The 26005-nt window shown below is 36.5% G+C and overlaps 1 protein-coding gene across 1 annotated transcript in view; it reads right to left on the reverse strand.

Moving 5' to 3' along the window:
* Window positions 1-26005, reverse strand: part of LOC149794699 (uncharacterized) — a 265989-nt gene that overhangs the window by 28746 nt on the left and 211238 nt on the right. Inside the window, exons 9-12 of the mRNA XM_089964317.1 lie at window positions 21634-21862; window positions 16153-16311; window positions 11824-14118; window positions 2668-2880 (exon numbers count right to left, since the gene is read on the reverse strand). Coding sequence (XP_089820443.1) covers window positions 2668-2880; window positions 11824-14118; window positions 16153-16311; window positions 21634-21862 — 2896 coding nt within the window. The remainder of the gene's footprint in view (window positions 1-2667; window positions 2881-11823; window positions 14119-16152; window positions 16312-21633; window positions 21863-26005) is intronic.

A 26005-nucleotide genomic window follows, 5' to 3' on the forward strand; every position in this document is an offset into this window, starting at 1 on the left:
TATTTAACTGAAGAAGGAGGGGGGAAATTATTCCCAGACTTTTTTTATGCATCTTTTTTTCTGTTTCACTTCCGCACCCCCCCCCCTCCCCCAGTATGCTTGCCAATTAACCAGTTGATACAGACCCCAGATGGCCTATGGATTGTACCATAGTAACACATAAAGATGTACCAAAACAAACTTTACCACAGACTTTGTCTGTCTGTAGCTAAAACCTGTTTTAAGGCAACCAAAATGTTCAGGAAGAAAAATACTACACTATTTTTAAAATCCACTTTTTGCATGTACATAATGTATTATTTCAGACTGGTGAAATAAGCCTCAGTTACCATAGCTACTAGAGACCTGTAAGGATGTCATGTAGAAAATACCAGCAGACTATAGATTTCCCCTGTTCCACTTTCTGACAGGAAGCAGCAGTACAAAACTCATCTTGTTTTGAGTAGAAGATGACTAGTTGTACGATTTTATAGACTGGTTCCTAAACCACATGACATGACATGCTTTGCAAGTTCATATTTGTGGTCCAGTCTAACAAACCACAACAGGAATAGCACTAGTTTGCAAGCTTTATAATGGACTCCTAACAAAGTGTTGCTTTTAGTTCATTCATTAAACTCGGCTTATTTAGGAAAGTTTATCTTTTATATAATAACAGACTTAGTACAATTAGATTGAAAAGTAAAGTGTAAACAGTAACAAGAATAAGGGCAACATTGTTTTGAAAGGGTTTTCTTACAGACAAATAGGGATTTTTTTTGTTGCTAAATGACTGATACAGACTTGCCAACCCTAACATGACCATCTCAGTTAGATAGCTGACAATTTCCTAAAGTTTGACCGGTTTTCAGTATGGTGTAACCAAACATGTACTGCTATTGTATGGCTGGAAAACATATTTAAAAAGTTTGGTATTCAAAACTGATGCAACAATGGTAAACATCATGTTCAACTGAAAAGTTTTTGTAGTACATGTTGACCTAATTATTTACTTAAAGCACAGCTGTAAAAAACACTTCAGTTCCAAACCATATGCAGTTCAATGGCTTGTTGCCATCTCTTAACTTGACATAATTCTTGCAATTTTTTTATTATTTTTTAACATTACAACAACAATCATATCTCCTGCCAGAATACAATACTCAAATCGATGTGATGTCAAATAAATGTAATTGCTGCCTTTCCTGCTTTTATTCACAAGAATCTGAATATTTATTTTTATTCTTCTGTTCTGATTATTAACAGTTTTTAAGAGGTTTCTTTTCCTCTTTGTTTTCAACAAGTACTGCTTGCTGCACTCCATATTTAAAATTTCTAAAATAAACAGTTTGATCATGCATACACCTTTCATGAAGAAAAAAAGAAAGAAAAAGAACAGAACTTCAACTTTTACCCTTCTGCTCATGCACAAGCCAAATAGCCAATGAAAAACAATGTTTCTAACATAACTAGGTATTCGGTTATTTGAAAATCGCCTGACCTGGAAGGTGATGCATTAGGATATATTCAGAAATAGCTTTCAAAATGTGTTTCCTACTCGAATTTCAGGCGATAATGACAAAAACCTCCAGGGGTTAATGTGTTAAAGCATTTAAGTACTACAGTAAAATTAGTCTAGTTGGCTGTCTAACTAATTCCACTAATTCTAATATGAAACCCAGATCCATATTAAATACAGACAAACTAATTGTCTGGATTTTACCATGGCAATCCTATTTCCATAGCTTTTGCTTTTATTCCAAAAGTTTGAACTGTAAGGGTCATTTTCGTAAAACCTGCAGCAAAATTGTATGGGTTGGCAGGTCTGCTAATATGCTAGCTCTAAGGCATACACAATATTGTACTTCATAAACATACCTGGATGAAATAAAACTTGTACAACATATCCTTAAACTCAATCTGATTGAAATCAGATCTCAACTGTCCTAGGTGAAGACCTGACAGCAACCGCTTAGGGGGTCATGTTTTGGTGGGCCTTTTAAATATGAAAATTGAAATGCGGCTTTCATAAATCTGAAAGTGAATCAAGTTGTTTGGCACACATTGATGCCCTTCAGCTATACTGCTCAGTCTCCCAAATGTGAAGATATATTATTTCACCTGATTGACTGATAAAATTCGTTGATTATGGTAACAACATTGGTCACCAGACCTCGACTTCTAAGCGGTCACTGCCAGATGTTAGTGTACGACGGTGGAGGTCTGATTTTAATCAGATTGTCCAACACTATAAGGTAAATTAACATAAAACTCTGTACTAAACTAATGTAAAATCTTGATATGCATACTTCTTGATCCTCAAAATATACACTGGAGTTGATGGCATATAGATTTTATACCCATGTGACCAATAATTAATCATGAATATACATTTCCTTTGTCGTTGAAGTTAGTGAAACATGCCACATGAAAACGTTGTCCTAAAGTCTCCTTTCCTTGGAAAACCAGACATTTAAACTGAAAAGGAAGGACAACAAAACTTCACAGCATATAATAAAACACTTGGCCAACTGATCATGAGAAAGTACTGGCTGACCCACTTAAGCATTAATTTTAACAGGCTTGGGTTTAACACTTGTACTGAATTGCATGCAACAAACTTAATCAACACCAGACCACATTGCATCCCAATCAAGTACATCGTAATTTTGATATCATATTACATACCGTGGAGTCATCATTATCCGTCTCTTTGTCCTTGAAACCTTTCTGGTTGTCCTTGTCTTTTGATTCTCTGGACCTTCTGTTGCTTTTCTTTCTGGTGCTGCTGTTGTTAGACGTTGCAGATTCCTCTGACTCAAATTTACTTCTCTTTGTACTTGCATTTCTCTCCTTTTTAGTTTTCCTCTTTTTTGCTTGATTTGCTCCTTCTTGTTGGACCTATTGACAAAGAAAAGCGGAGTGGAATTGGTACTTTTTCCTACCACACTAGACAAAATTTGTCATACTTTAACAGCCAAAAGAGTAGTATGGGTGCACTCCCATACTGTAACATCCGTCAACATACTCTACTTTAATAAAAAAGCAGTAGATAAGAACTGTCATATTGTAACATCTGTACACATACTGTTCAGCTGTAATAAACAGCATCAGTAGCCATGTACTATCATACTGGAACAACTGCTGACATACTTGTCCTACTGTAATAAATAGCAGTACACACCCACTATCATACTGGAACAACTGCTGACATACTTGTCCTACTGTAATAAATAGCAGTACACACCCACTATCATACTGGAACAACTGTTGACATACTTGTTCCACTGTAATAAATAGCAGTACACACCCACTATCATACTGGAACAACTGTTGACATACTTGTTCTACTGCAATAAATAGCAGTACACACCCACTATCATACTGGAACAACTGTTGACATACTTGTTCTAATGTAATAAATAGCAGTAAACACCCACTATCATACTGGAACAACTGTTGACATACTTGTTCTACTGTAATAAATAGCAGTACACACCCACTATCATACTGGAACAGGGGCCCCGAGTGGCCGAGTGGTCTAAAGCGCTCTTCGTTACGGATCACTGCCATCTCACCTCTGTCTGAGGCGGTTCGAGTCTAGGATTCAGCCAATGTGGGTATGTGAGAAAGCTTGCCAGTAGCTTCTCGTGGGTTGGTGGTTCTTTCCGGTGTTTTCCCGGGTTCTTCCTCCACCATTAATACTGGCCGTCATGTATAGCCTATCGTGTGCTGAAAAATGCCGTTAAACCCCACAACAACAACAACAACAACAACAACATACTGGAACAACTGTTGACATACTTGTTCTACTGTAATAAATAGCAGCACACATCCACTATCATACTGGAACAACTGTTGACATACTTGTTCTACTGTAATAAATAGCAGTACACACCCACTATCATACTGGAACAACTGTTGACATACTTGTTCTACTGTAATAAATAGCAGTACACACCCACTATCATACTGGAACAACTGTTGACATACTTGTTCTACTGTAATAAACAGCAGTAAACATCCACTGTCATACTGTAACAACTGTTGTCAAACTCGGCCTACAGTAATAAAAACAAACCCAGAGACATGTACTGTCATAATGCCATACATGTAACAGAAAAGGGGTAACACTGTTGCACTGTAATCCTAACAGCATTAGTGGTACACTGTCATTCTGAAATTAATGACAAGGCCATAGTGGTAGATAGTCCTACTCATATTGTAATAACTAAAAGCAATAATAATAGTACACCATCATAATGTACTAGCTGACATCATTAATAGTAGTCATACTGCAATAGCCAACAGCAATAACTGTACACTGTCTTAATGAAAGAACTAATAGCAAAAATAGTATTTGTACTATAATAGGTAACAGCAATAATAGTACACTCATAATGTAATAGCTAACAGCAATAATGGTACAATCATACTGTAATAACAGCAATAACAATACATTGTCATACTGTAATAGCTAACAGCAATAAAGGTAAAGTTATACTGTAATAGCTAACAGCAATAAAGGTAAAGTCATACTGTAATAGCTAACAACAATAAAGGTAAAGTCATACTGTAATAGCTAATAGCAATAAAGGTACAATCATACTGTAATAGCTAACAGCAATAATGGTACAATCATACTGTAATAACAGCAATAACAATACATTGTCATACTGTAATAGCTAACAGCAATAATGGTACAATCATACTGTAATAACAGCAATAACAATACATTGTCATACTGTAATAGCTAACAGCAATAATGGTACAATCATGCTGTAATAACAGCAATAACAATACATTGTCATACTATAATAGCTAACAGCAATAAAGGTAAAGTTATACTGTAATAGCTAACAGCAATAAAGGTAAAGTCATACTGTAATAGCTAACAACAATAAAGGTAAAGTCATACTGTAATAGCTAATAGCAATAAAGGTACAATCATACTGTAATAGCTAAAAGCAATAATGGTACAATCATACTGTAATAACAGCAATAACAATACATTGTCATACTGTAATAGCTAACAGCAATAACATTACTCTCATACTGTAATAGCTAATAACAATAATTGTACACTATCATAATGTAATAACAGAACATTATACCTAGCTACTTTGTTGTACTATAATAACTAACAAAACAAAAGGGGTACTTTGTCATTTGTAGTAAATAAACAACAGGGCATCAGAGGCCTAGACAGCATGGTTCACCCTTTTGGTAAACAATCCCATAATCTGAATGTTGCAATTAATTTATACTATTCCTGTTTTTCTTTTTTACAGTAAGAATCAAGGGGTTACTTACTCAAAGTAACATTCAGGAGCTGGTCACTACATGATGCTATAATCAAAGGATTTAAAGACCCAATGACCATTGTAGGTTCTAGATGAATGGCACAAACCCTTTCCTACTTGATGAATTTAATTACTGCCAAAGATTATAAAAAATTTCTGACAAATAATAGCCTGCCCATAAAAAAATTTCACTCTACTGTGTTATTGGGTGTGAATTTTTAAAAATATCGGGTTACAAACAAAACGAAATGACATGGATGTAATACCCTTGCTTGTGCTCAGATATGGCAAAGGAATCTGGCAGGAATTGCTCGCACCATTTCAACTTTAGTATACATTTATTGATGTGGTATACACGATGATCTTTAGTTCATATAAAATTTCCAACATTACTATTCCTGTTTTCTTTGTGTAAATAAAGAATATTGTACTATTCATTTATCAATGTTTTACAGAAAAAACACATAAAACAGGCCGTTTGTTGATTCCGGGCATATGGGTTCAATCTTTTGGTACTGTTCTGCTTTCTGCAATCTTAATCTGGCAAAGTACAAAAACAACTTAACACAAGTCATGAACAGATGTATTTCATCAGCAGGTATTTATCTTTGCATATACCTGCATATGCTACCATCCAAAATACAAGTCTTTTCAACAGTTTATGAAACGGTGTTAGGTCAAATGTAGATCTCTCTAAAATCAAGGTCAGCAAATAAAACCAAGAGAAGCCATTGAAAACAGTGAAAAATCTGTAGAATACAACAATGATGCAATTAAAAGACAAAGATAAATAATAAAGATAAGTAACAAAGATAAGTAATAAAGATAAGTGACAAAGATAAGTAATAAAGATAAGTAATAAAGTCCACAAAATTTTGCCAGAAAAAAGAAATAGTAACTAATCTCCTTATCAAAACCTTCCAAATCTGACTTTAATCCATGAATAATTCAAATTTTACTGAGTGGAAACAAATTTGCAAATGTGACTCTATGTGACTCCCCTCCAAGGTACATTGCCCCAATAATTTTACTAACAGGTACTGATATAAGCAAATTATGTAATGGCTAAGGTATTTTAAAGTCAGAAAGCAGATTCTGGCAACAAATTTATTTTCATAAATAATAAACCAGCTTATCATTTCAGGAAGCTTTCAACATAGGAGCAAATTCTTGGTCTTTATGATGCATCAAACAATTTCCTGATAGTAGTCAATGGCTGTACTCCAATACATTCCAAGCCTGGTAGATGTGAGGAACTGCCTGCCTACTGCACCTTTGAAAGCAAGTTACAGCCGGACTTAACTTTCTTTGATATGCATTGTGGGCAGCTGATGGCCCATAAAATGTAGGCATATAAACCTGCATGGTACAAAAGCTGAAGGCCCATAAAATGTAGGCATATAAGCCTGCATGGTACAAAAGCTGATGGCCCATAAAATGTAGGCATATAAGCCTGCATGGTGAAAAAAGCTGACGGCCCATAAAATGTAGGCATATAAGCCTGCATGGTGAAAAAGCTAAAGGCCCATAAAATGTAGGCATATAACCCTGCATGGTACAAAAGCTGAAGGCCCATAAAATGTAGGCATATAAGCCTGCATGGTGAAAAAGCTGAAGGCCCATAAAATGTCTACTAATGTTACTAATGAATTTAGGTATCACAGAGTTTTATAAAATACTGTGGGAAGATTATACCGTAGGCTATTCTGAGTGAAATGGCTGAATGGAGCTTTGTCTCAGATTTTATTTAAATGAAGATTACTGTTAATGAGGAGAATACTTGTAAGAACAAGGATTATTCTAACAACACAATTTTGGGGCCCCCATCCCAAGAAATGGGAATTTTTCATAGTGAAACAAGCAATTATGGGAATTTTTAGCACACACTTATTGGTCTAAACTCTTAACCTCGATGGTAATTCTTTTTTCGTATGTCAAGTTTTCAGGATTTTTTTTGTTTTAGTTGGTTGTATGTCACTTTAAACACATTACCGGCTTAATCATGTTCAGGAAATGGGTACTAAGCATTCTTCCTGTATTTTAAAGTTTAAGAATCTTTGTGGCATATTTCAAAGCACACACAAGTCAACAACTAAAATACCATTTAATACTATATTCAATTAATGTGTACAGTTACCTATCGTAACAGTAAACAGTTTCTTATTATGGATGAACTACACGTCATTTGAAAATGGGGAACTCGGGGTCTCGCCAGCTTTGACAGTGCATGTATGTTGGAGAATTCAGATACTTACTGGGTCCAAGCCAGAGGTGATTTGGGTGAAATAGTCACCTGGAATCTATCCTTTTACCTAAGTCCACCAAAAGGTTTTGCATTGAATTGATTGTATGTATGGCATTACTCCCATCCCCTTTTGTTTCAAAACAATGCACTGATAAATTAAAATGTTGACTTTTGTGTCAATTTTCCCCTTGAGAGACTAAGGTGGACAAATGAGAAATAAATTGTGTTCTAGTCAAATTTCGTGTTAATTTGAAAATCAAATACCTAAAATTGCATTGCTATCTTTGGATATACCACTTAATTTACACATGATCCTTGAAAAACAAGTAAAAATAAATTTAAAGTCTCAATTTGAGGCAAAGGATGTGTCCATGACTAGCAAGACTGATGATTGTATCCTTCATTTCATCATACTGACAGCAAAAAAGGGATTTTGTTGTGAAAGATATAGTCCAAGTTCCCTCTGACCCTTGCCACCCCATATCTGATATGTGGACATTGATATTGGGGTGTAGGGTCAGAGTCCACTCCCTATCGAAAAATTGGAATTTGCCAAAACCATTTGGTGTTGACAGGGTAGCCACTTACTAGGCAGCCTAGCAAACTTGAATAACCTTTCATCAAGATATACCTGCATGAAATCAATAGGAATAGGATTTATTTTCTCAAAAATCATGAGCATAGCATTCGTCAAAATAGGTACAAAAAAAGCAAGTTCAACTTCACCTTCTATTTGTATCAATGAATATTCTCGGGAACACTCTGAAGGGAACCTTTTTGGCTGATTAGCAGTCATCAAAGTGTCAATTACATGAAGTGTTCAGAATAATGCACCCATAGAAAGCCATCAATTCTATACCATAAATCAATGCTCTATTTCTCTACACACAAATCCATGCACACACACACTTGCATATACCGATAAATGCACACACTATCTACACACACACACACACACTTGCATATACTGATAAATGCACACACTATCTCCACAAACACACTTGCAAATACTGATAATGCACACGCTATCTCTACACACACTTGCATATACTGATAATGCACACACTATTTCCACATGCACACACACACACACACTTGCATATACTGATAAATGCACACACTATCTCCACAAACAAACACACTTGCAAATACTGATAATGCACACGCTATCTCTACACACACTTGCATATACTGATAATGCACACACTATTTCCACATGCACACACACACACACACTTGCATATACTGATAAATGCACACACTATCTCCACACACACACACACACACACTTGTGTATATTACATGATCATCTTTCACCCAGTTCAGTTTTAGAAGTTGTTTACAAGGTACCTTTTAAACTGGCAGATTAAGGTTATGTTAATTTACCTGACTGACATCTTTGTGATTTACATCTGAATAACATTACACAGCTGGCTTTGTACAAGGTCAAGGTATCATATTGTTATTTAGAGAAATTGCTGGCATCCGTCCAGGATATTTATGACCTTTCGTAATATAGTAGTAGTGACTGTAAAATTTTGTTCACTTGTTTATCCAGGTACAGAGCATTAACTACATGTTAGATTTGCACATAGGAATTGTAGTCACCCTGAGCCACATAGGAATTGTAGTCACATTGAGCCAAATAGGAATTGTAGTCACCCTGAGCCACATAAGAATTGTAGTCACCCTGAGCCACATAGGAATTGTAGTCACCCTGAGCCAAATAGGAATTGTAGTCACCCTGAGCCAAATAGGAATTGTAGTCACCCTGAGTCACATAGGAATTGTAGTCACCCCGAGCCAAACAGATGAACTTGTTATCCTCATAAACCTTACATAAACCTGTTTCTTGAAAGAGTAACAATAATCTTCTTTCTACCTTTGTTGGTTATGCTAATGATCACAATGAATATCAGATGAATCTTATTGGTTTCATAAAAAATGATCCTTTTTTGGGAGGACAAATTTTCACAGATAAACCATACAGTAGCAAGTTTTATATATAATACAATCATTTTAAATATTCTTATTAAAAAATGTGATACTTGCATTTTAACTTTTCAAGTGGAGGTTGTTTGCCATTTTCTTTCACTGAGTATTGTACTGCCAAGCGTAATGTCACTTAATAGGGTTACCACTTTGTTGGAGTTTTTGATGTCTTTAGATATTTATCAAATGATAAACACAGAGAAACTTGGTCAAACACAATACAGTAACATATGCAACTGTAAAGACTATATGATTGTTTTGTTTTTAAAACACAGTACAGTAACATCTGCAATTGTAAAGACTACAGTTGTTTTATTTTAAAACAATACAGTAACATCTGCAACTGTAAAGATTATATGATTGTTTTATTTTTAAAACACAGTACAGTAACATCTGCAATTGTAAAGACTATATGATTGTTTTGTTTTAAAACACGTCACAGTAACATCTGCAATTGTAAAGTCTCTCTAAGTTGCAAGTTTTACAGAAAACATCATATCATGTTTTCAGCCCTTTTGTTCTGGTTTGACTCCTTAAAATATTTCTATGCTTTCTTGAAGTGTTTGATTCTCATGATCTCTTGATATACCTGTGTAATTTAAATCATCAGGTCCACAGTACTCAAATGAAACATACCATCCATTTCAGTGTGTATTCATCTCTACTATAATGGGAGTGAGGGTGGAATACATAAATGAACATCAGCAACTTGTGATGACTGGATGGTGAGGTTCGTTGTTTAAAAACAATCCACAAATGACCCCATATAACCAAGTGAACTGGCACAGGAATAATAACCCAATACAAGTGTGAGGCATGCACAGGAATAATACAAGTAACCCAAAAGAAGTGTGATGCCTGCAAAGGAATAATACAAACTCAATACAAGTGAGGCCTGTACAGGAATAATAAAAATAACCCAAAAGGAGGGTGGCCTGCCCAGGAATAATACAGATAACCCAGTACAAGTGCATAGTTCTTAGCTGCATATTTGTCTCTCAAAGGTGAAACAAAAAGTATCAGCTGATGACGTCACAAAGATATCTGGTCTGCATTATATAATGTAGTGATATTTATGTGATCTGAATGATGCAGGCAAACCGTTGCTAACACATCCCTGAGTTTATTCTAACCTAATTAAACATAAACACCCCTCAAAATAATTATCATATGATCTAAACTGCACTGACTAAACCTTAATGAACTCACTTTGAAGGATGGATAATTTGAATCAAAACTGGGCATCAAGCTCATTTATCCAGGTTTCTGTGGCCCCCTGTAAAGGCTATTAATCAATTCTGCAGTGGTACTTGTTTGCACATTGTAAATAACCTACACTGCAGCCATGCTGTCTGAATTGGTAAGTATAATGCCCTTGGCAGTATTAGGCTATTATCAGGCATGACCTCTCCTCAGTGTATTCCCCCAGAGGTGAAAGATTGAGAGTAAAAAATACCCTGGGGGTTGTCCGACTGAGCAAAATACACACTTTTGTATGAAAAATGGGGGTCAAATTAAACATGTGGAGGTCTCTAAAGCAAAATGCTGGAAAAGGGAGACACTGTCTCCTTGTACACCCCCCCCCCCCAATATGATATACACAAACCAAAATAGCAGTTTATTAAATAGCCATGAAGGAGACACAAGTTAATGGCGTATTATTTCATGGGCATTTCAGTTATTGCTTCCAATGTCAAGTACATTTTATCAGCAAGAGACAGTTAACTTGAGCATAGATTTTATCATACTATAGAGTTCTGATTTGTTAAAGACAGGTCCTTATAAGTAGCTTTTTTTGTTCTTGTTGTTGTTGCTGTTATAGAGTTTAACGCTATTTTTCAGCACACGATAGGCTATACACGGCGGCCAGTATTAATGGTGAAGGAAGAACCCGAGAAAACCCCGGAAACAACCACCGACCCACGAGAAGCTACTGGCAAGCTTTTTCACATACCCACATTAGCCGAATCCACGCAGACAGAGGTGAAATGGCAGTGATCCGTAACGGAGAGCACTTTAGACCACTCGGCCACTCGAGGCCCCTTATAAGTAGCTATGGGAACCTTTAGAATTTACTTATGATCTATATATTTCTTTAGCTATTATGGATGCAGTGTGAATATTCTGTGCTTGAATGTGAGCAGGAGAAATAATGATACATGCATAGTATCGCCTTTGTTGCTATAGCAACTTGCATGACCGGATGGTGGCCATAATATCATGTTGCAGCTTATTACTAAATGATACATTAGAGTGGAGATTCAAATTACTGTAGAAACATTTGAAGGAATGGAATCTTCTTACCTGAGTAGTTTCAGCTTCAGATGCAGATGAAGTAGATTCATCCATTTTAGCAACTTGTTTGCTACTGGGCAACACAAATGAACTTATGGGTGATTTGGACCCACCCTCTTTGCCAGGGTTGATATATGATACATCCACATAGCAATTCCGAACAATATCCTTCTTTCCTTCATCTGCAGAGGGTGAGGGTGTGTTGGGAGGAGGATTTTTCATTTCCTTGTCCTCATCTGAGTGGCGCTGAAGCCATGCTTTTTTCAACTTTGTATGTTTGGCTGATTTATGAGGTGACTGATCATTGTCTTCTGATTTAATCTGTGGTGGAGGGCTTGAAGCACTAAGTGTGTCACTATCAGTATCTATCTGTCCATTTGCTACACGAGATATAGTCTCCACATAGGACATAGCATGACTGCTACTGCTGGCAGTGCTTAGATTTGTGGCCTCGTCATTAACAGACAAGGGTGTGCCAGAATTTCTCTGACTGGACACAGGTGTAGATGACCGCTCCAGGCCAGTTTTACTTTTGAGCTGCTGCTGTTTCTGCTCTAGTTGGAGATGGTGAGGACTAACTTGGGACTGCTGTTGCTCAAGCTGTTGGGATGCTGAAATTGGTTGTTGCTGCAGTTGTTGATTTTGCTGTTGCTGAGGTTGAGAAATGGATGGAGCTGGTTGATCAGGAGAGGTTCTTGCCTTTTTATTCAACTCTGGATCTTGAAGGAAAGCATTCTGGACTGTGTTCTCCACAAAGGACTTAAAGCTGTCCATGAATCCCGTGAAGGTGGAGATCTTCTGAGACTGGGAGAGAATGGATGAGGGTGATGAGAATGTGGAGGCAGTGGTTGATGATGTCGACAATGTAGATGAGACTGTAGATGATCCTATTGTAGAGGTAGCTGCCACAGATGTGTTGGATGTGGGTGATATGGATACGGTGCTGCTTGTGGTGGTGGTGGTGTATGGCGAAGGATTGGTAAGAATCTGAGGTGTTGTTACAGGGATGGATATATTTCCACTACTACTGGAATCTGGAGATGTATTAATGGCATCTCCTTTTTGTTTCTTTCTGTTAGTTCCATCTTTGTTATTCTTTCTCTTTGTACCCTGAATTGCTGCCCCTGAGTGAGTCACAGTATTTGAGGTAGGGTGTGGGGCGTTTGTGACAGCTGGTACATGGGCAGTGCCTGCTACTGAAATAGTTCGTATAGAATCCCCTGACTTGTTGCTGCCTGCACCACTGTTGTGAGAATAGATGGGATTAGGGACAAGTCCTTGCTGAATTAAACTGTAAGTAAATGCAACTGATCCTGGTGGTAAGGATACAGGGGGTTGAGCTACAGCTGGAACAAATCCAGAAGAGGACACATTATTAGCCGCAGCAGATACTGAAACTGAGTTGGTGCTACTATTACTGCTGTTGCTTGGAGATTTGTTTGTGCCTGGGTTGGTTCTGTAATCCATTGGTTGCATCACTGCAGAGGAGAGCTGCTGAGGACTTGCCACTCTCAGAGGGCTTTGTGACTGAGATGAAATGGCTGATTTTCCCTCTGCTGATCGATGTGCAGACATCAGCTGACTAAGACCCATGGGACTAGAAGATGGAAGGTGCTCTGGTCGCTTGTCCACAAATCTTTCCTGGGAATGAGCTGGTTTGGGTACTGGACGTGGAGATGTTGATGACCCATGCATACCAGGGCTGTAATGACCACTCTGAGGACTGGACGACTTTAATGCCTCCTTTAATTTGTTTTCCACTATCACAGAACTGTGCTGTTTATTGTCCTTTATCAAAGGTGGAGGGTTAGACATTTCCTTCTTTTGTGGAGAATTTGGCAGAGGAACATTGGCTGGAAGGCTGTTACTGCCTTTATTATCAATCTGATTCTTGTCATCCCTACTTTTGTCCAATCCATAGGAGTGAAGCTGATCTGTTGTGATGTAGGAGTGTTGAAATGGCTGATAACCATACAGACTAAAGCCATGGCTTTCATGTTTGACTGCACTGGAGGATGTAGAAGTCGTATATGATGGCTTTACCCCTGAGGCTAAGCCAAAGGAGTGAGCTTTCACATCTCTATCTCTATCCTGATTTTGGACTTTTAGAGCTGCTGAAGCAATGTCTCCCTTGTTCTCAGTCTTAAGCTGTTCTGCTGAAGAAACAGGCAATGATTTCTCCTGCTGCTGCTGCTGAAGTTGCTGATGATGCTTTAGTAACTCCTCCTGATGGTATCTTTGTCTCCACATTTCCTGCTGCCTTATTATTTCACTGTATCGGTACTCCTGTTCTCGAAGAAGCTCCTGTAAGGAACAAATGCAACTGAGTACATCAAATGACAATGATCACTATTTTTAAGATGTCTAAATGTAGTCAATATCAAACACATTATATTATTGCTTAAAAAATAAAATGCAAACCACAAAGATCCTGATCTGCTGTAGCATAATGTGCCTGCAGATTAGGGTCTGTTTTGTTAGTTCTACTGATTACTCCTAACTGCAGAGAACCAGATCAATGCATTATGCAATGGCTATTGTGGTCTGTGCAGTTTGCAACTGGACTTTTCTTATGAGTATACAAGGTATGCATCGATTACCATCCCTTATGTAAGACACAAACACTGCAGTATATAAGGTATGCATCGATTACCATCCCTTATGTAAGACACAAACACTGCAGACCTGCCAACTCTAACAAGACCATCTCAGTAAGTCTGTTGATTTTTCTCTTCAGGTTTTACCAGTTTTCAGTTATGTGCAACAAAATATGTACTGCTATTGTAAAGTTGCAAAACCATTTCAAACAATCACTAAGTGGAACTGGTGCAAGCAACGACAAATATTATATTCAACTGAAAAGTTTGTAAAGTACTTGTAGACTTTATTTACCTCTAATACAGTTAGACAAAGTTCAGTTCCAAACCATATGTAACTCAATGCATGCTCTTAACTTGACGTAATTCTTGAAAATTGTTTTCCATTTCCCATCACGAGACATACTCAAATCAAGACATGATGTTCAGTTGATGTTAATTATTGCCCTTCCTGCTTTTATTCACAGGAATCTGAATATTCCCATTTATTCTTCTGAACTGATTATGAACACTTTTTAAGAGGCTTATTTTCCCTTTCATATTCAACATATACTGCTTGTTGGACACATTTTTAAAAATTTCTGTGATCATCATTGTAATCATGACAATGGTCTGCATGAAAAAAGTTTTCAGTTTAAAGCATTCGAGGTATTAATGTAAAGTTAATCTGCTTCCCTGATTAGCTCTACTGAATCTAATCCAAAACCTGGATCCGACTCAAACATGGATGAGCATATTAACAGGATTTTACCGCAACAATATCATTTCTGTAGTTTTTGCTTTTATTTGACAAGTCCATAATCTAAGGGATATTGAGATTTCCAGCAAAATCATATGGGCTGGCAGGTCTGACACTGTCTCCAAACCCTTAAGTGACATCTCATTTCTGAATACATTACTTAATTTAATAACACAACTGCTGCGAATTTACTGATAAACCTCATCAGAGTTTAAATTTTTTATATGTCTAAAGTGGGAAACTTATGAAACTTAAGCACTCCAGACACCCAACTTTGTATGAAACCACCCCACCCACTGTTAATGTTTGTATCCAATTTATAAGCTGCGCTAATTTTCTATAAGTTGAGTAATTTCCGATAATGCAATAAACTGAATTGTGTAAATCAATGATGACCAAAACTAAACATTTTCATCAAAAATAAAATAAACAACAGGAGAAGTGTTAAAATCTACAAGAAACTTGCCGAATACCTGAGCAGATCTGTTGATTTAGACAGATTCTGTGCCGAACCAGAATAATCCTTGACTTTAGCTAGAGAAGCTCACCTTCTCCCTAACCAGCTCTGTGAAATCACAATTCCTGGGCCAAATTCTCCTAAAGATTAGATTTATCTTTCAATCACAATTTTCTTGAATTTTAACTGTCCGTAATCACTTCAAATTCACAGTCTTAGGCATAATCGAAAGTGTTACTTTCACTTTTAGTCAGTTAACCCACTGGATTTTGTATTATAAAAGCAGCATAATGTGCTTCAGTGATTTTGTTAGCCAAATATGTCGATAAAATGCTGGCATGCGATATCATTACAAGAGCGGAGCACCTGCCCATAAAATGTATACCTGGAATGATCATCACTATTTTTGAGTAAATTTCCATAAAAAAATATGGCAAAAAGTACACACATCTCTGCTTTTTCTCTAAATCCTCATTATTTTGAAAAAGTTTGCAAAACAAGTAATCAGTTCTGCAAAGATTTGCAACACAGTCCATCATACTAACCTGTTTCAGTTTATCCCCCTCAGACTTATGATCTTTGTCAAGGGACTTGGATCCATGGACATACATACTAGGCAGTGGGTGAAGTGTCTGAGATTCTGATTTGAGCTTCCCTGTACCCAAGGTGATGGACTGGGCAGGCCACATTCCTGTCTGGGCAGCCTGAAATGAGACCAGGAATCTTGGTAATAACCTATATAACATAAAATTAGGACTAACACATACAAAATGACATAGACAGGACTAACACATACAAAATGGCATAGACAGGACTAACACATACAAAATGACATAGACAGGACTAACTCATACAAAATTACATAGACAGGACTACCACATACAAAATGATATAGACACGACTAACATATACAAATTGACATAGACAGGACTAACACATACAAAATGACATAGACAGGACTAACACATACAAAATGACATAGACAGGACTACCACATACAAAATGATATAGACACGACTAACATATACAAATTGACATAGACAGGACTAACACATACAAAATGACATAGACAGGACTAACACATAAAATGGCATAGACAGGACTAACACATAAAATGGCATAGATGGGACTAACACATACAAAATGACATAGATAGGACTAACACATACAAAATGACAGACAGGACTACCACATACAAAATGATATAGACAGGACTAACATACAAATTGACAAAGACAGACAAGACTAACACATACAAAATGACATAGACAGGGCTAACACATACAAAATGACATAGACAGACAGGACTAACACATACAAAATGACATAGACAGGACTAACACATACAAAATGACACAGACAGGACTACCACATACAAAATGAAATAGACAGGACTAACATATACAAACTGACATAGACAGGACTAACACATAAAAAATGACACAGACAGGACCAACACATAAAAAATGACATAGACAGACCTTCAGCAGCACATCAAGATATGCTAACTGTATGGATCTTTTGGGATAGAACTAATTACAAGACTGAAAAATGAAGTATCAGGAAGTTAAGGTTGGTAACACATAAAAACAGCTGAAATATATTAAAAAATCAAAATATATGCAAAATTATTTGAACTTATATGCAGATTACAAAGATATCATGTTATGGTTCAATACTTGCATACAATGCACATTCAAATCTGTTTATGGAATTCTATATGCCCTGAAAATAAAAAAAAACTAAACAGACATTAATCTTACCAATTAGTGACAATCTAGCAAATTAAAATACTGTTAAGTCAAAAAATTTCATGGGGTATAAAATTTCTATTTGCAGTTGGTACAAACCACATGTTTAACAACCCAACTAACAATGGAAACAGTATAACTTATCGAATCCTCAAATTTACTAGTGATGAAAATGAAGTTTCTGGTAAAACAACAAAAAATTGATATCCATATGTGTAAATGAATTCACATCTGATGCAAAGCCAAAAACAAAATTGCAAATATTTCCTCATAATAATTGCAAATAAATAATGTATTAAAAAAATAGCTAGATAAATTGCAAAGATGACCAACAGCTTACTAAATTAAAATCCCATCTACACCGCTGCTGGCGGTGTTAGTGTTCAATATAACACAAAAACTTGTTTCCTTTACATTCCCAACCCGAGGCTACACAATGCATTTTGATTAGATGGAGCACCACATAGAAATCAATAAGAAACAGAAACAGATTAAGCTTTCGGATCAATAATCCATTTATGTAAATCAATGCACACCCTGCCATATTAAATAAGCCGATACGCAGTGTACAGACCATACTCTGATAATCAAACAATGGCAAGCACATTTGGTTTTTAAATTTACTAATGACTTTAGGTTAAAATAGATAAATATGATGACAGTAGTAAAATGGCAGGTCTTGGACTACTCTGATTAGAGATGGGTTTAGGTGTGCCTATAAATCACATGTAGTATACAGGCTGCTGCAGCAGTAGCACACAATAAGTCCTTGTCCCTTCTTAACCAATCAATACAACCCTGCACAACCTATCTGACTGTCTGCCCACACTAGTCATTATTCTGAATGTCTAGGCAACTCTTCAATTAATGTCATTTTTAATGTTAATGAGTTCAACCAGCTGTCTGTCATCAGATTACTCATCAAGTAAAAGTTACATAAAGCAGCATCTAAATGACCTTCAGCTTTGTTTATTAAAAGTCCAATCTGAATGATTGTGAGTTTATCTCTTCAAAAACAAGTCATAACTGCAGATGCAAATCTGAAAATTTAGTTTTTGCTTCACACACACACACACACACACACACATAACCTCACCACATCTATGACTCTAAATGTTAACCATTTTAAAGATCACGAGAAACCCTATCGTAAAGAAATGAGATTACTATCAGTCTCACTGATGTTTGACATTTTGACCCCAAAAATTGATATGACTCACATACATGCCTTCCATAAAGCCTAGTAACTATAGATAAATGACAAATGAAGCAATTGTGCAGACACCATTTTTCCTCTTTTTGTCATGGTGACTTTGAACCTGAAATCATCTGGATTTCTCCTTACCCTGAACCTGAAATCATCTGGATTCCTCCTTACCCTGAACCTGAAATAATCTGGATTCCTCCTTACCCTGAACCTGAAATCATCTGGATTCCTCCTTACCCTGAATCTGAAATCATCTGGATTCCTCCTTACCGTGAACCTGAAATCATCTGGATTCCTCCTTACCCTAAGTACAACTCATCCACATAGTTCAGAACAGATGTTAGTATCTGCAGATGATGGTCAGATCGAGTCACTGTGCAGAAAGCGTGTTTTGTTCTTTCATCACAGTGACTTTTACCCTTGAGCTTTTGACCTTAAAGCTTACTAGGTTCTTCCTCTGCAAGCCATCTACAAAATTTGACCTTAAAGCTTACTGGGTTCTTCCTCTGCAAGCCATCTACAAAATTTGACCTTAAAGCTAACTGGGTTCTTCCTCTTCAAGCCATCTACAAAATTTGATCTTAAAGCTTACTGGGTTCTTCCTCTGCAAGCCATCTATAAAATCTGACCTTAAAGCTTACTGGGTTCTTCCTCTGCAAGCCATCTACAAAATTTGTGAACTGCATATTGTGAAAAACACAAATTATTGTGTGGAAACGTAAGTGCAGAAAAAACCAGGTTTCTTCTTTCAGTCAAACTAATCCTGATCTATGAGCTTTTGAAACTGAAACTTGCAGGGTTCTTCCTAACCAAATGCATGCCATCATATTATGAACAACACAAATTATAGTGAGGAAATGAAATTGGTAACAAAAAGAAAGATGGCCAGACATTAAAACAAATATGATACAGCTATGATAGGCAAATAACAAAAATACAATGAAAAAAGTAACAATTTAAGTAGCTTAGTTAGGAAATGCAATGATGTAGAACAAAACCCCTTGAAAAACGCATCAGTTTCTGGACTTCCATGTTCCTTGCTATACCTGGTTTGACTGCTTTGCCCTGGAATGACACTGTTAAACCCTCCAAAATTTGCCAAGTGGGAAGTTGGTTAAGTATCTGGATATAAGACAAGAGATACTTAACTTGGCAGCTGCTTTGCACTAATAGGATTCCACTCAGCAGGAGACAAGGAGCAATTTACCATACCTATACAAATAGTGGCACACCCAGTTAACAATACAAAGGATGAACAAGTGCACCATACCTTTATTGGTAATTGGTAGGTTTCAATGTACAGCCAGTGAGGCTAAAGATATCCAAAAACAAGTGTGGTACTAATCAATAAAATAAAGTGCTAGTCTGTGTGCCTGAACAATTTCACCTGACAAGTAACCAAGTACAACATCACAGCAGGGTGGCTGTGGATGGGTGGGAACCTTTAAGAGGATAATGGAAAATCACAGAATAATTACATGTAGCTTGAAAATTTAATCTATTTTGAGGGTCAAATATGAATGTTTAAGTCATCATTTTTTAAAAATGTTTCCAGGAAATAGCACAAAAGATATGTTACTTATTTTGATTAAACCTCGAACCTAATAGTAACTATTAAGGATAGTTGTCATATTTCAGAGTTTGTCTACAATCAGAAAATTTATGAAAATGTGCAAAAATAAACGAAGAAAAAAAAATGACCAAAAGTATAAAAAATTATAAACGAGAGCAAACAGGAATGATAAAATACTAAAACTAGATAAGAAAATAATTTTTTGTATTGCTTATAAATGATAATTTCAACACACATCGCACAACCCCTGTGTTCTTTTTATCCCCCCTCCCATATTTTTCTTTGATACATTTTGCATTAACAATTATTAAATTATGTTAAAAGTGAAAGCAATCGATCAGTACATGTCACCCTGCAGGACACCTTGCAGCATGCGAATGTAATTGATAATTCGTGTGGCAGTTGCTTGTTATATAACATTTTTCACCTTCAACACCCTCATCCCTCTTAAAAACTGACTGCAAAATCAGAATACTTGTTTCATGTTCAAGCAGTTTAATTAATATTGATATATAAAAACTCTTTACAATTATTCACTAAAATGTGTTAGGTTACACAAATATTTCTATTTTTAGTATAATTTGTCCATTTTAGTTTATTTTCAATGTATGGTCTTCCCTACTATCCTTTTCATTACTACAAACATTCAGCAATAAATTGGAGCTGCAAGGTATAAACAGAAGCAGCGTGGTAAGGTCTGTAGAATTGGCTGCACTCTAGAGTTAGTCTCACTTAACATGCAATCCTCATTTAGTTTCCTAATTTTAACGCTGTACCAAACATACCTATTAAGTACACATCTTTAGAAAATACATGTTGTAACAGTGTCACCATACCCCAGACTCAAGCTAATTATAAAAGGGCTATGATCGGGTCATAAAGAGGGGTAGTCGAGTTTGAAAATTGTTTTTGTTGTTTTTGTTGTTGCTGTAGAGTTTAATGCCATTTTTTATCACATGATAGGCTATACATGGTGGCCAGTAATAATGGTGGAGGAAGAACCCAGGAAAACCCCAGAAAGAACTACCGACCCATGAGTTAAGATTGGTTTTGATTATGTAGAAGAAAGAACTGCATTTATTCATTGTGAGATACAAAGCTGCATAACAATAAATAAAGGAATATGAATCTGTGTGTTGTGTTATGGGGAATAACATATCTGAACACTATGGGCTCCTTGATAATAACAGCAAATCCAGAGGGTCCAGCAATGCTTGGCTAGATAGGATTACTCATACAGAAATGGAGTTGCTATTCAGAGCAAGAAAATACTCCTGCTCAGAGTCAACTAATCCAATAATTATGATACTTTATTTCTATGGCAACATAAAACACTGAATTTAATTATCAGAAGGTACATCTACACAACCTGTTCAACACATGTAGCACCTATAACAGTTTTAAAGTTATGCTCCAAAAACAAAAATGTTAATTGATATGCAACATAACCCCTCCCCCAAGGATAGAAAATATAAAAGATAAATCAAAACCATACCCTTTGACTGGCAAGTCTCAATGATTCAGAGAAATGCTTGTCCACTGCAGCCAATGTGTCAGCTGATTCTTTCAGAAGTCTCTCCCTTTCTTTACGCTGCTGATCAATCCTACTCTGTTCTTGTCGCTCACATTCGCGCCTCTCCCTTTCCAGCCTTTCCTTTTCTGCCTTTTCTGTTCTCTCTCGCTCTGCTCTTTCCCTTTCAGCTTTTTCTTTTTCCATCCTTTCTCTGAAAACAAAGCAGTTTGATAAAACCAATTTGCATGGCAGTCTGGATCAATGCCTATTACATCACACTCATTATTCCCAGGGTTGACATCACCTCCATAAATAGATCAGTCATGAAATCCATAGAACATAGTAGAAACACTATTTGTGAATCTAGGAATGGAGGTAAAATCTGTTTACCAGTGTCAGTTTCACTGACAAGTGATTGATAATCCTTGTGAGTATATTTCATTCTCTATTACATACATCATAGAATGGTCCAGTGGTTACATTATAAAAGGTTATTGGAAAACAGCCTGAGAGACAGTGTTTATCGATGCATGTATGCTTTGAGCTATATGTGTATGTTACACATCTACGCAAGAGAAAGTAAATCTTTGGACCTTTCAAAGAAAATCGGCATGTACATTATAAAGTGTGACCTATGTTCATTTACTTTAAGTCTGACACCTACTATCCTTCTGAGGAGTTCATGGCAGCAAACCTGAGCAGGATGCTGATGGAGGTGCCAAAATGGAGCCATTTGCTGACATGTATGCTAAAACTGCTATTTCCTAACAGCATTTTTGATAATGGACATTACGTGTCAACAAGTCTTCCAAGAAATTATTTGGCCTGATCTTTTCCAAATTGAGTAAACACTTACACCCAAGTAGCACATGATAACATAGGTCTAAGACTGTGATGACCTTGTAACTGAAATAACATTCATTAGGCATTACACAATTCCTATGCTACAGGATCTATGTACCAACATGCATTACAAACTGTTCCTTGCCCTAAGGCAGTGGTTCCCAAAGTGGGCAGTACCACCCCTAGGAGGTGGTGTGATTATCAAATAATGCTTTTTACCGGGTAAGATAGGGGAGGCTGATGATAACCAAGGGGGCGGTGGCCCGAAAAAGTTTGGGAACCAATGACATGACAAATAATTCTTTGACTGAGGGTGTGTACAATAGACACCACAAACAGTTCCTTGCCCAAGGGATTGTATTATACACATTACATTAGCAACTCACGTGTGATTTTTTTTATGGCAGCATCAGCACATATTGGACCTGTTCAACAAAATGTGAAAACTAAGTCCTAAGTAAAAAGAATAAAAATTCAAATAACTCATTGGAGTCCCTTTTCAGAAAGTACTATACCCTCCTACAACTAAAAAGTTGATTGCACATAAGTATCATCGATACTCGCTTTTAAATCAAGTCAAACTGCAAAGAAAAAAGATTCTGATGAGCCACAGCATAATACGCCTGCAGACCAGTGTCTACCGATCAATCCAAGCAAACTTCAGACCCAGATCCGCTGGCACATAGGTTTCACTAGGATTTTAAAACTAAGAGTCCAGGACTCCTATCTTGGTAAAAATTGGAGTCCCACCAGCAAAAGTTGCAGTACCCTCCCAGAAACATACTGAAGTGGCTAAATGTCCATTAAAATGCAGATATTAAACAGACACAAAACTTCGTCACTTTTATTTGCAATCATGTATATAAAAAAACCAACTGAAAATGATATTATGTACAAATATCATATTCTTTAACTATAGTTCACTTTTATCTCGGATTTCACAAAATTTTCTGATGCTTGGCTTTGGATCGTATTCCTCCATACTAGGTCCCTCTTCTTTGACTTGCATCATTTGCGTTAAGGTCTTATGTTATATTCTGGACCTTCCCTTGGTCTTCATTTTGTTCTGCACACTGAAACCTCTCTTGCTTGCCATGGATGACACTGGTGACACCAACACAATCACTGCCTGGATTGCCGAATCTGGAAATCTCTACTCTTGAAGTAGAGCTGTACAGGCTTCTGTCAGTGTGCATTTCAATGATTTTAGGACCTAGCAAGTAGGTGGTCTCAAGATGTATCATGCCTAGAAAATGTGGAACTTTGCCGATTAGAAGAACCAGTAGTTGCCACTGAGTTTAATTTTCCACATTGTTTACACCACTGGCATATAGCTCTTGTTTGTCAATCAGAATGAATTTTGTAAATTCAATGAAAGTTTTTATTCCAAACACTAAACCAGGCATCACACACTTTATTACACTTGGCTAGTGTCCCATCTGAACTATGAGTTATAGCAACTTTATCAGAGTTCTGAATCTCATTAAAATCTTCATAGGTTTTCCATTTAACCCCAAAATACTTATCCAAATTTGCACATATCTGCCCATCTCCTTCAAATGTACAATTTGATTTCTTCAGTTGTAAAATTTTTACACTCTCTGCTATTAAACTTATACAGCAGTGTTCATGCTTTAAAAATAGAGTGATTTATTGTTGTTGGGAACATATGTTTATACTCATAAGGCCGATAAAAAAATGTATGTTGCTATGGTAACATGAAGAAAAGAAAAAAATAACTTGGGTAAGTAGGTCAGTACAATTTTTTGGGAGGTCTGGATTTAAATGATTATAAACAAGAAAATAAACATCATTCATGACCTAATTTAACTTGATTGTACTTACAACCTTTTGGACGTTTTTTGCTTTCTCTACAAGCAACATGAGATGGTAACAGGAAGTGTTGAGTGTAAAATCAATTTTATCCCATCAATATCACCCATCCAGAAATAACAATATTTTCAAGATAGCCACCACAGTAACCATAGGGTGAGGGCTAGTCAGACCATAAGAACTCCTCTGATGAAAACCCCCATGTCAAAACAAGTTTCACTTTAACTCGTTAAAGCCTGGCACCTAGTTTATGTGTGGAGGTAGTAGCATCAAGGTCATTTAAGATACATTCGAGTGTGTGATATTATAGAAAGGTAGGCAGATGTAGCTCTACAATGATATCAAATAATCTGGATTTTCTTAAGTTGTAATACAAAATACATAGAGAAAAATGTAATTTTTTGGACCCGATTTTTCCACCAAATATTTGCCCGTGGTCAGAATCTGATTTTGACACTGGATGTTAGACTCTTTGGCTTCAGATTAAAGAGAGACCATTCCAAACTGCACACAGACATGAACCGTGGCAAAAAGTAGCATAAGATGCGTGTTTGGAATAAAAAGTAGTCTGGTATACGAAAATGATGGGCCTGTTAGGCACCACACACCCCACTTTTACCCTTCTGCTCATGCACGAGCAAAATAACCAATAAAAACTATGTTTCTAACACAACCAGGCATCCAGTGGCACATGATCAATTGTGAGCATGCCACTTAAAAGATCCCAACAGTAATACTGTGTATACTCCTTGACAAGGGATGTGAGGATTGGGAACATGTTTTCTTCTTCACATTAACCCAGATTTTAAATTCACACATGACAAAAACAGGTTTAATTGCCAAGCTTTCCCTGTCAGGGTTGAGTAACAACACCCCTATTAGTATTCTCAAGGAGTTTCCTGTGAAACTCTTCACTGCATTTGTAATAATGCTGTCATTAATAGGCAGAAGGTAGGCACTCTGGTCTGGTATGTTAATCAGTGTGCTATCTGACTGTGTTATTATCCCCCTGATTTATTTGTGTATCCTTGAATATAAATTCATTTGCCTGAGATCACTTGGCTGACAGTTTTAAAATTATTGCTGAATGAATTTACAATGTTCCATGGGATAAAGAAAGGGAAAATACTCCCTTGAAAGTAGTAAAAACTGCATTAAGGCAAATTATAGCACTTTTTTTTTTAGAGATACATTGTCAAATGTCATAATTTCAATAAAGCACATGGGAATACAGGTTTTCATTTAATATATTGCTTTAAGCTATATATTAATAAATTACAAACAGCTGCAGTTCAGTGCCAATTAACACATTCCTTATACACCACTACAAGGACCTCTATTATAAGAATCTTCCTGTTATAAGGCTTGTATAGTCAGGGATCCCATTTCAGTATGGAATAGTGATCTATAATGTTCATCATTATAAAATGGTCTCACAATAACCCTTCCCTGAACAGGGTTACAAGCAGAAAGTATTACATAATGTATCATCCTGAATATATATATATATATATAGCTGGGTACCATGAATATTTAACCGATTAAATTAGATCACCACTGTCCTAAATGAAGATCTGACAGTGACCTCAGGTCATGTTTTAGAGACAGTTGAATTAGCCAATGAAAATGCAGCTTTCAGAAAACAAAAGTGAATCAAATTGCTTGGCAACATTGATGC

This window comes from Sinohyriopsis cumingii, chromosome 7 (assembly GCF_028554795.1).
Source record: "Sinohyriopsis cumingii isolate HCF-2022 chromosome 7, ASM2855479v2, whole genome shotgun sequence".
NCBI classification, from domain to species: domain Eukaryota; kingdom Metazoa; phylum Mollusca; class Bivalvia; order Unionida; family Unionidae; genus Sinohyriopsis; species Sinohyriopsis cumingii.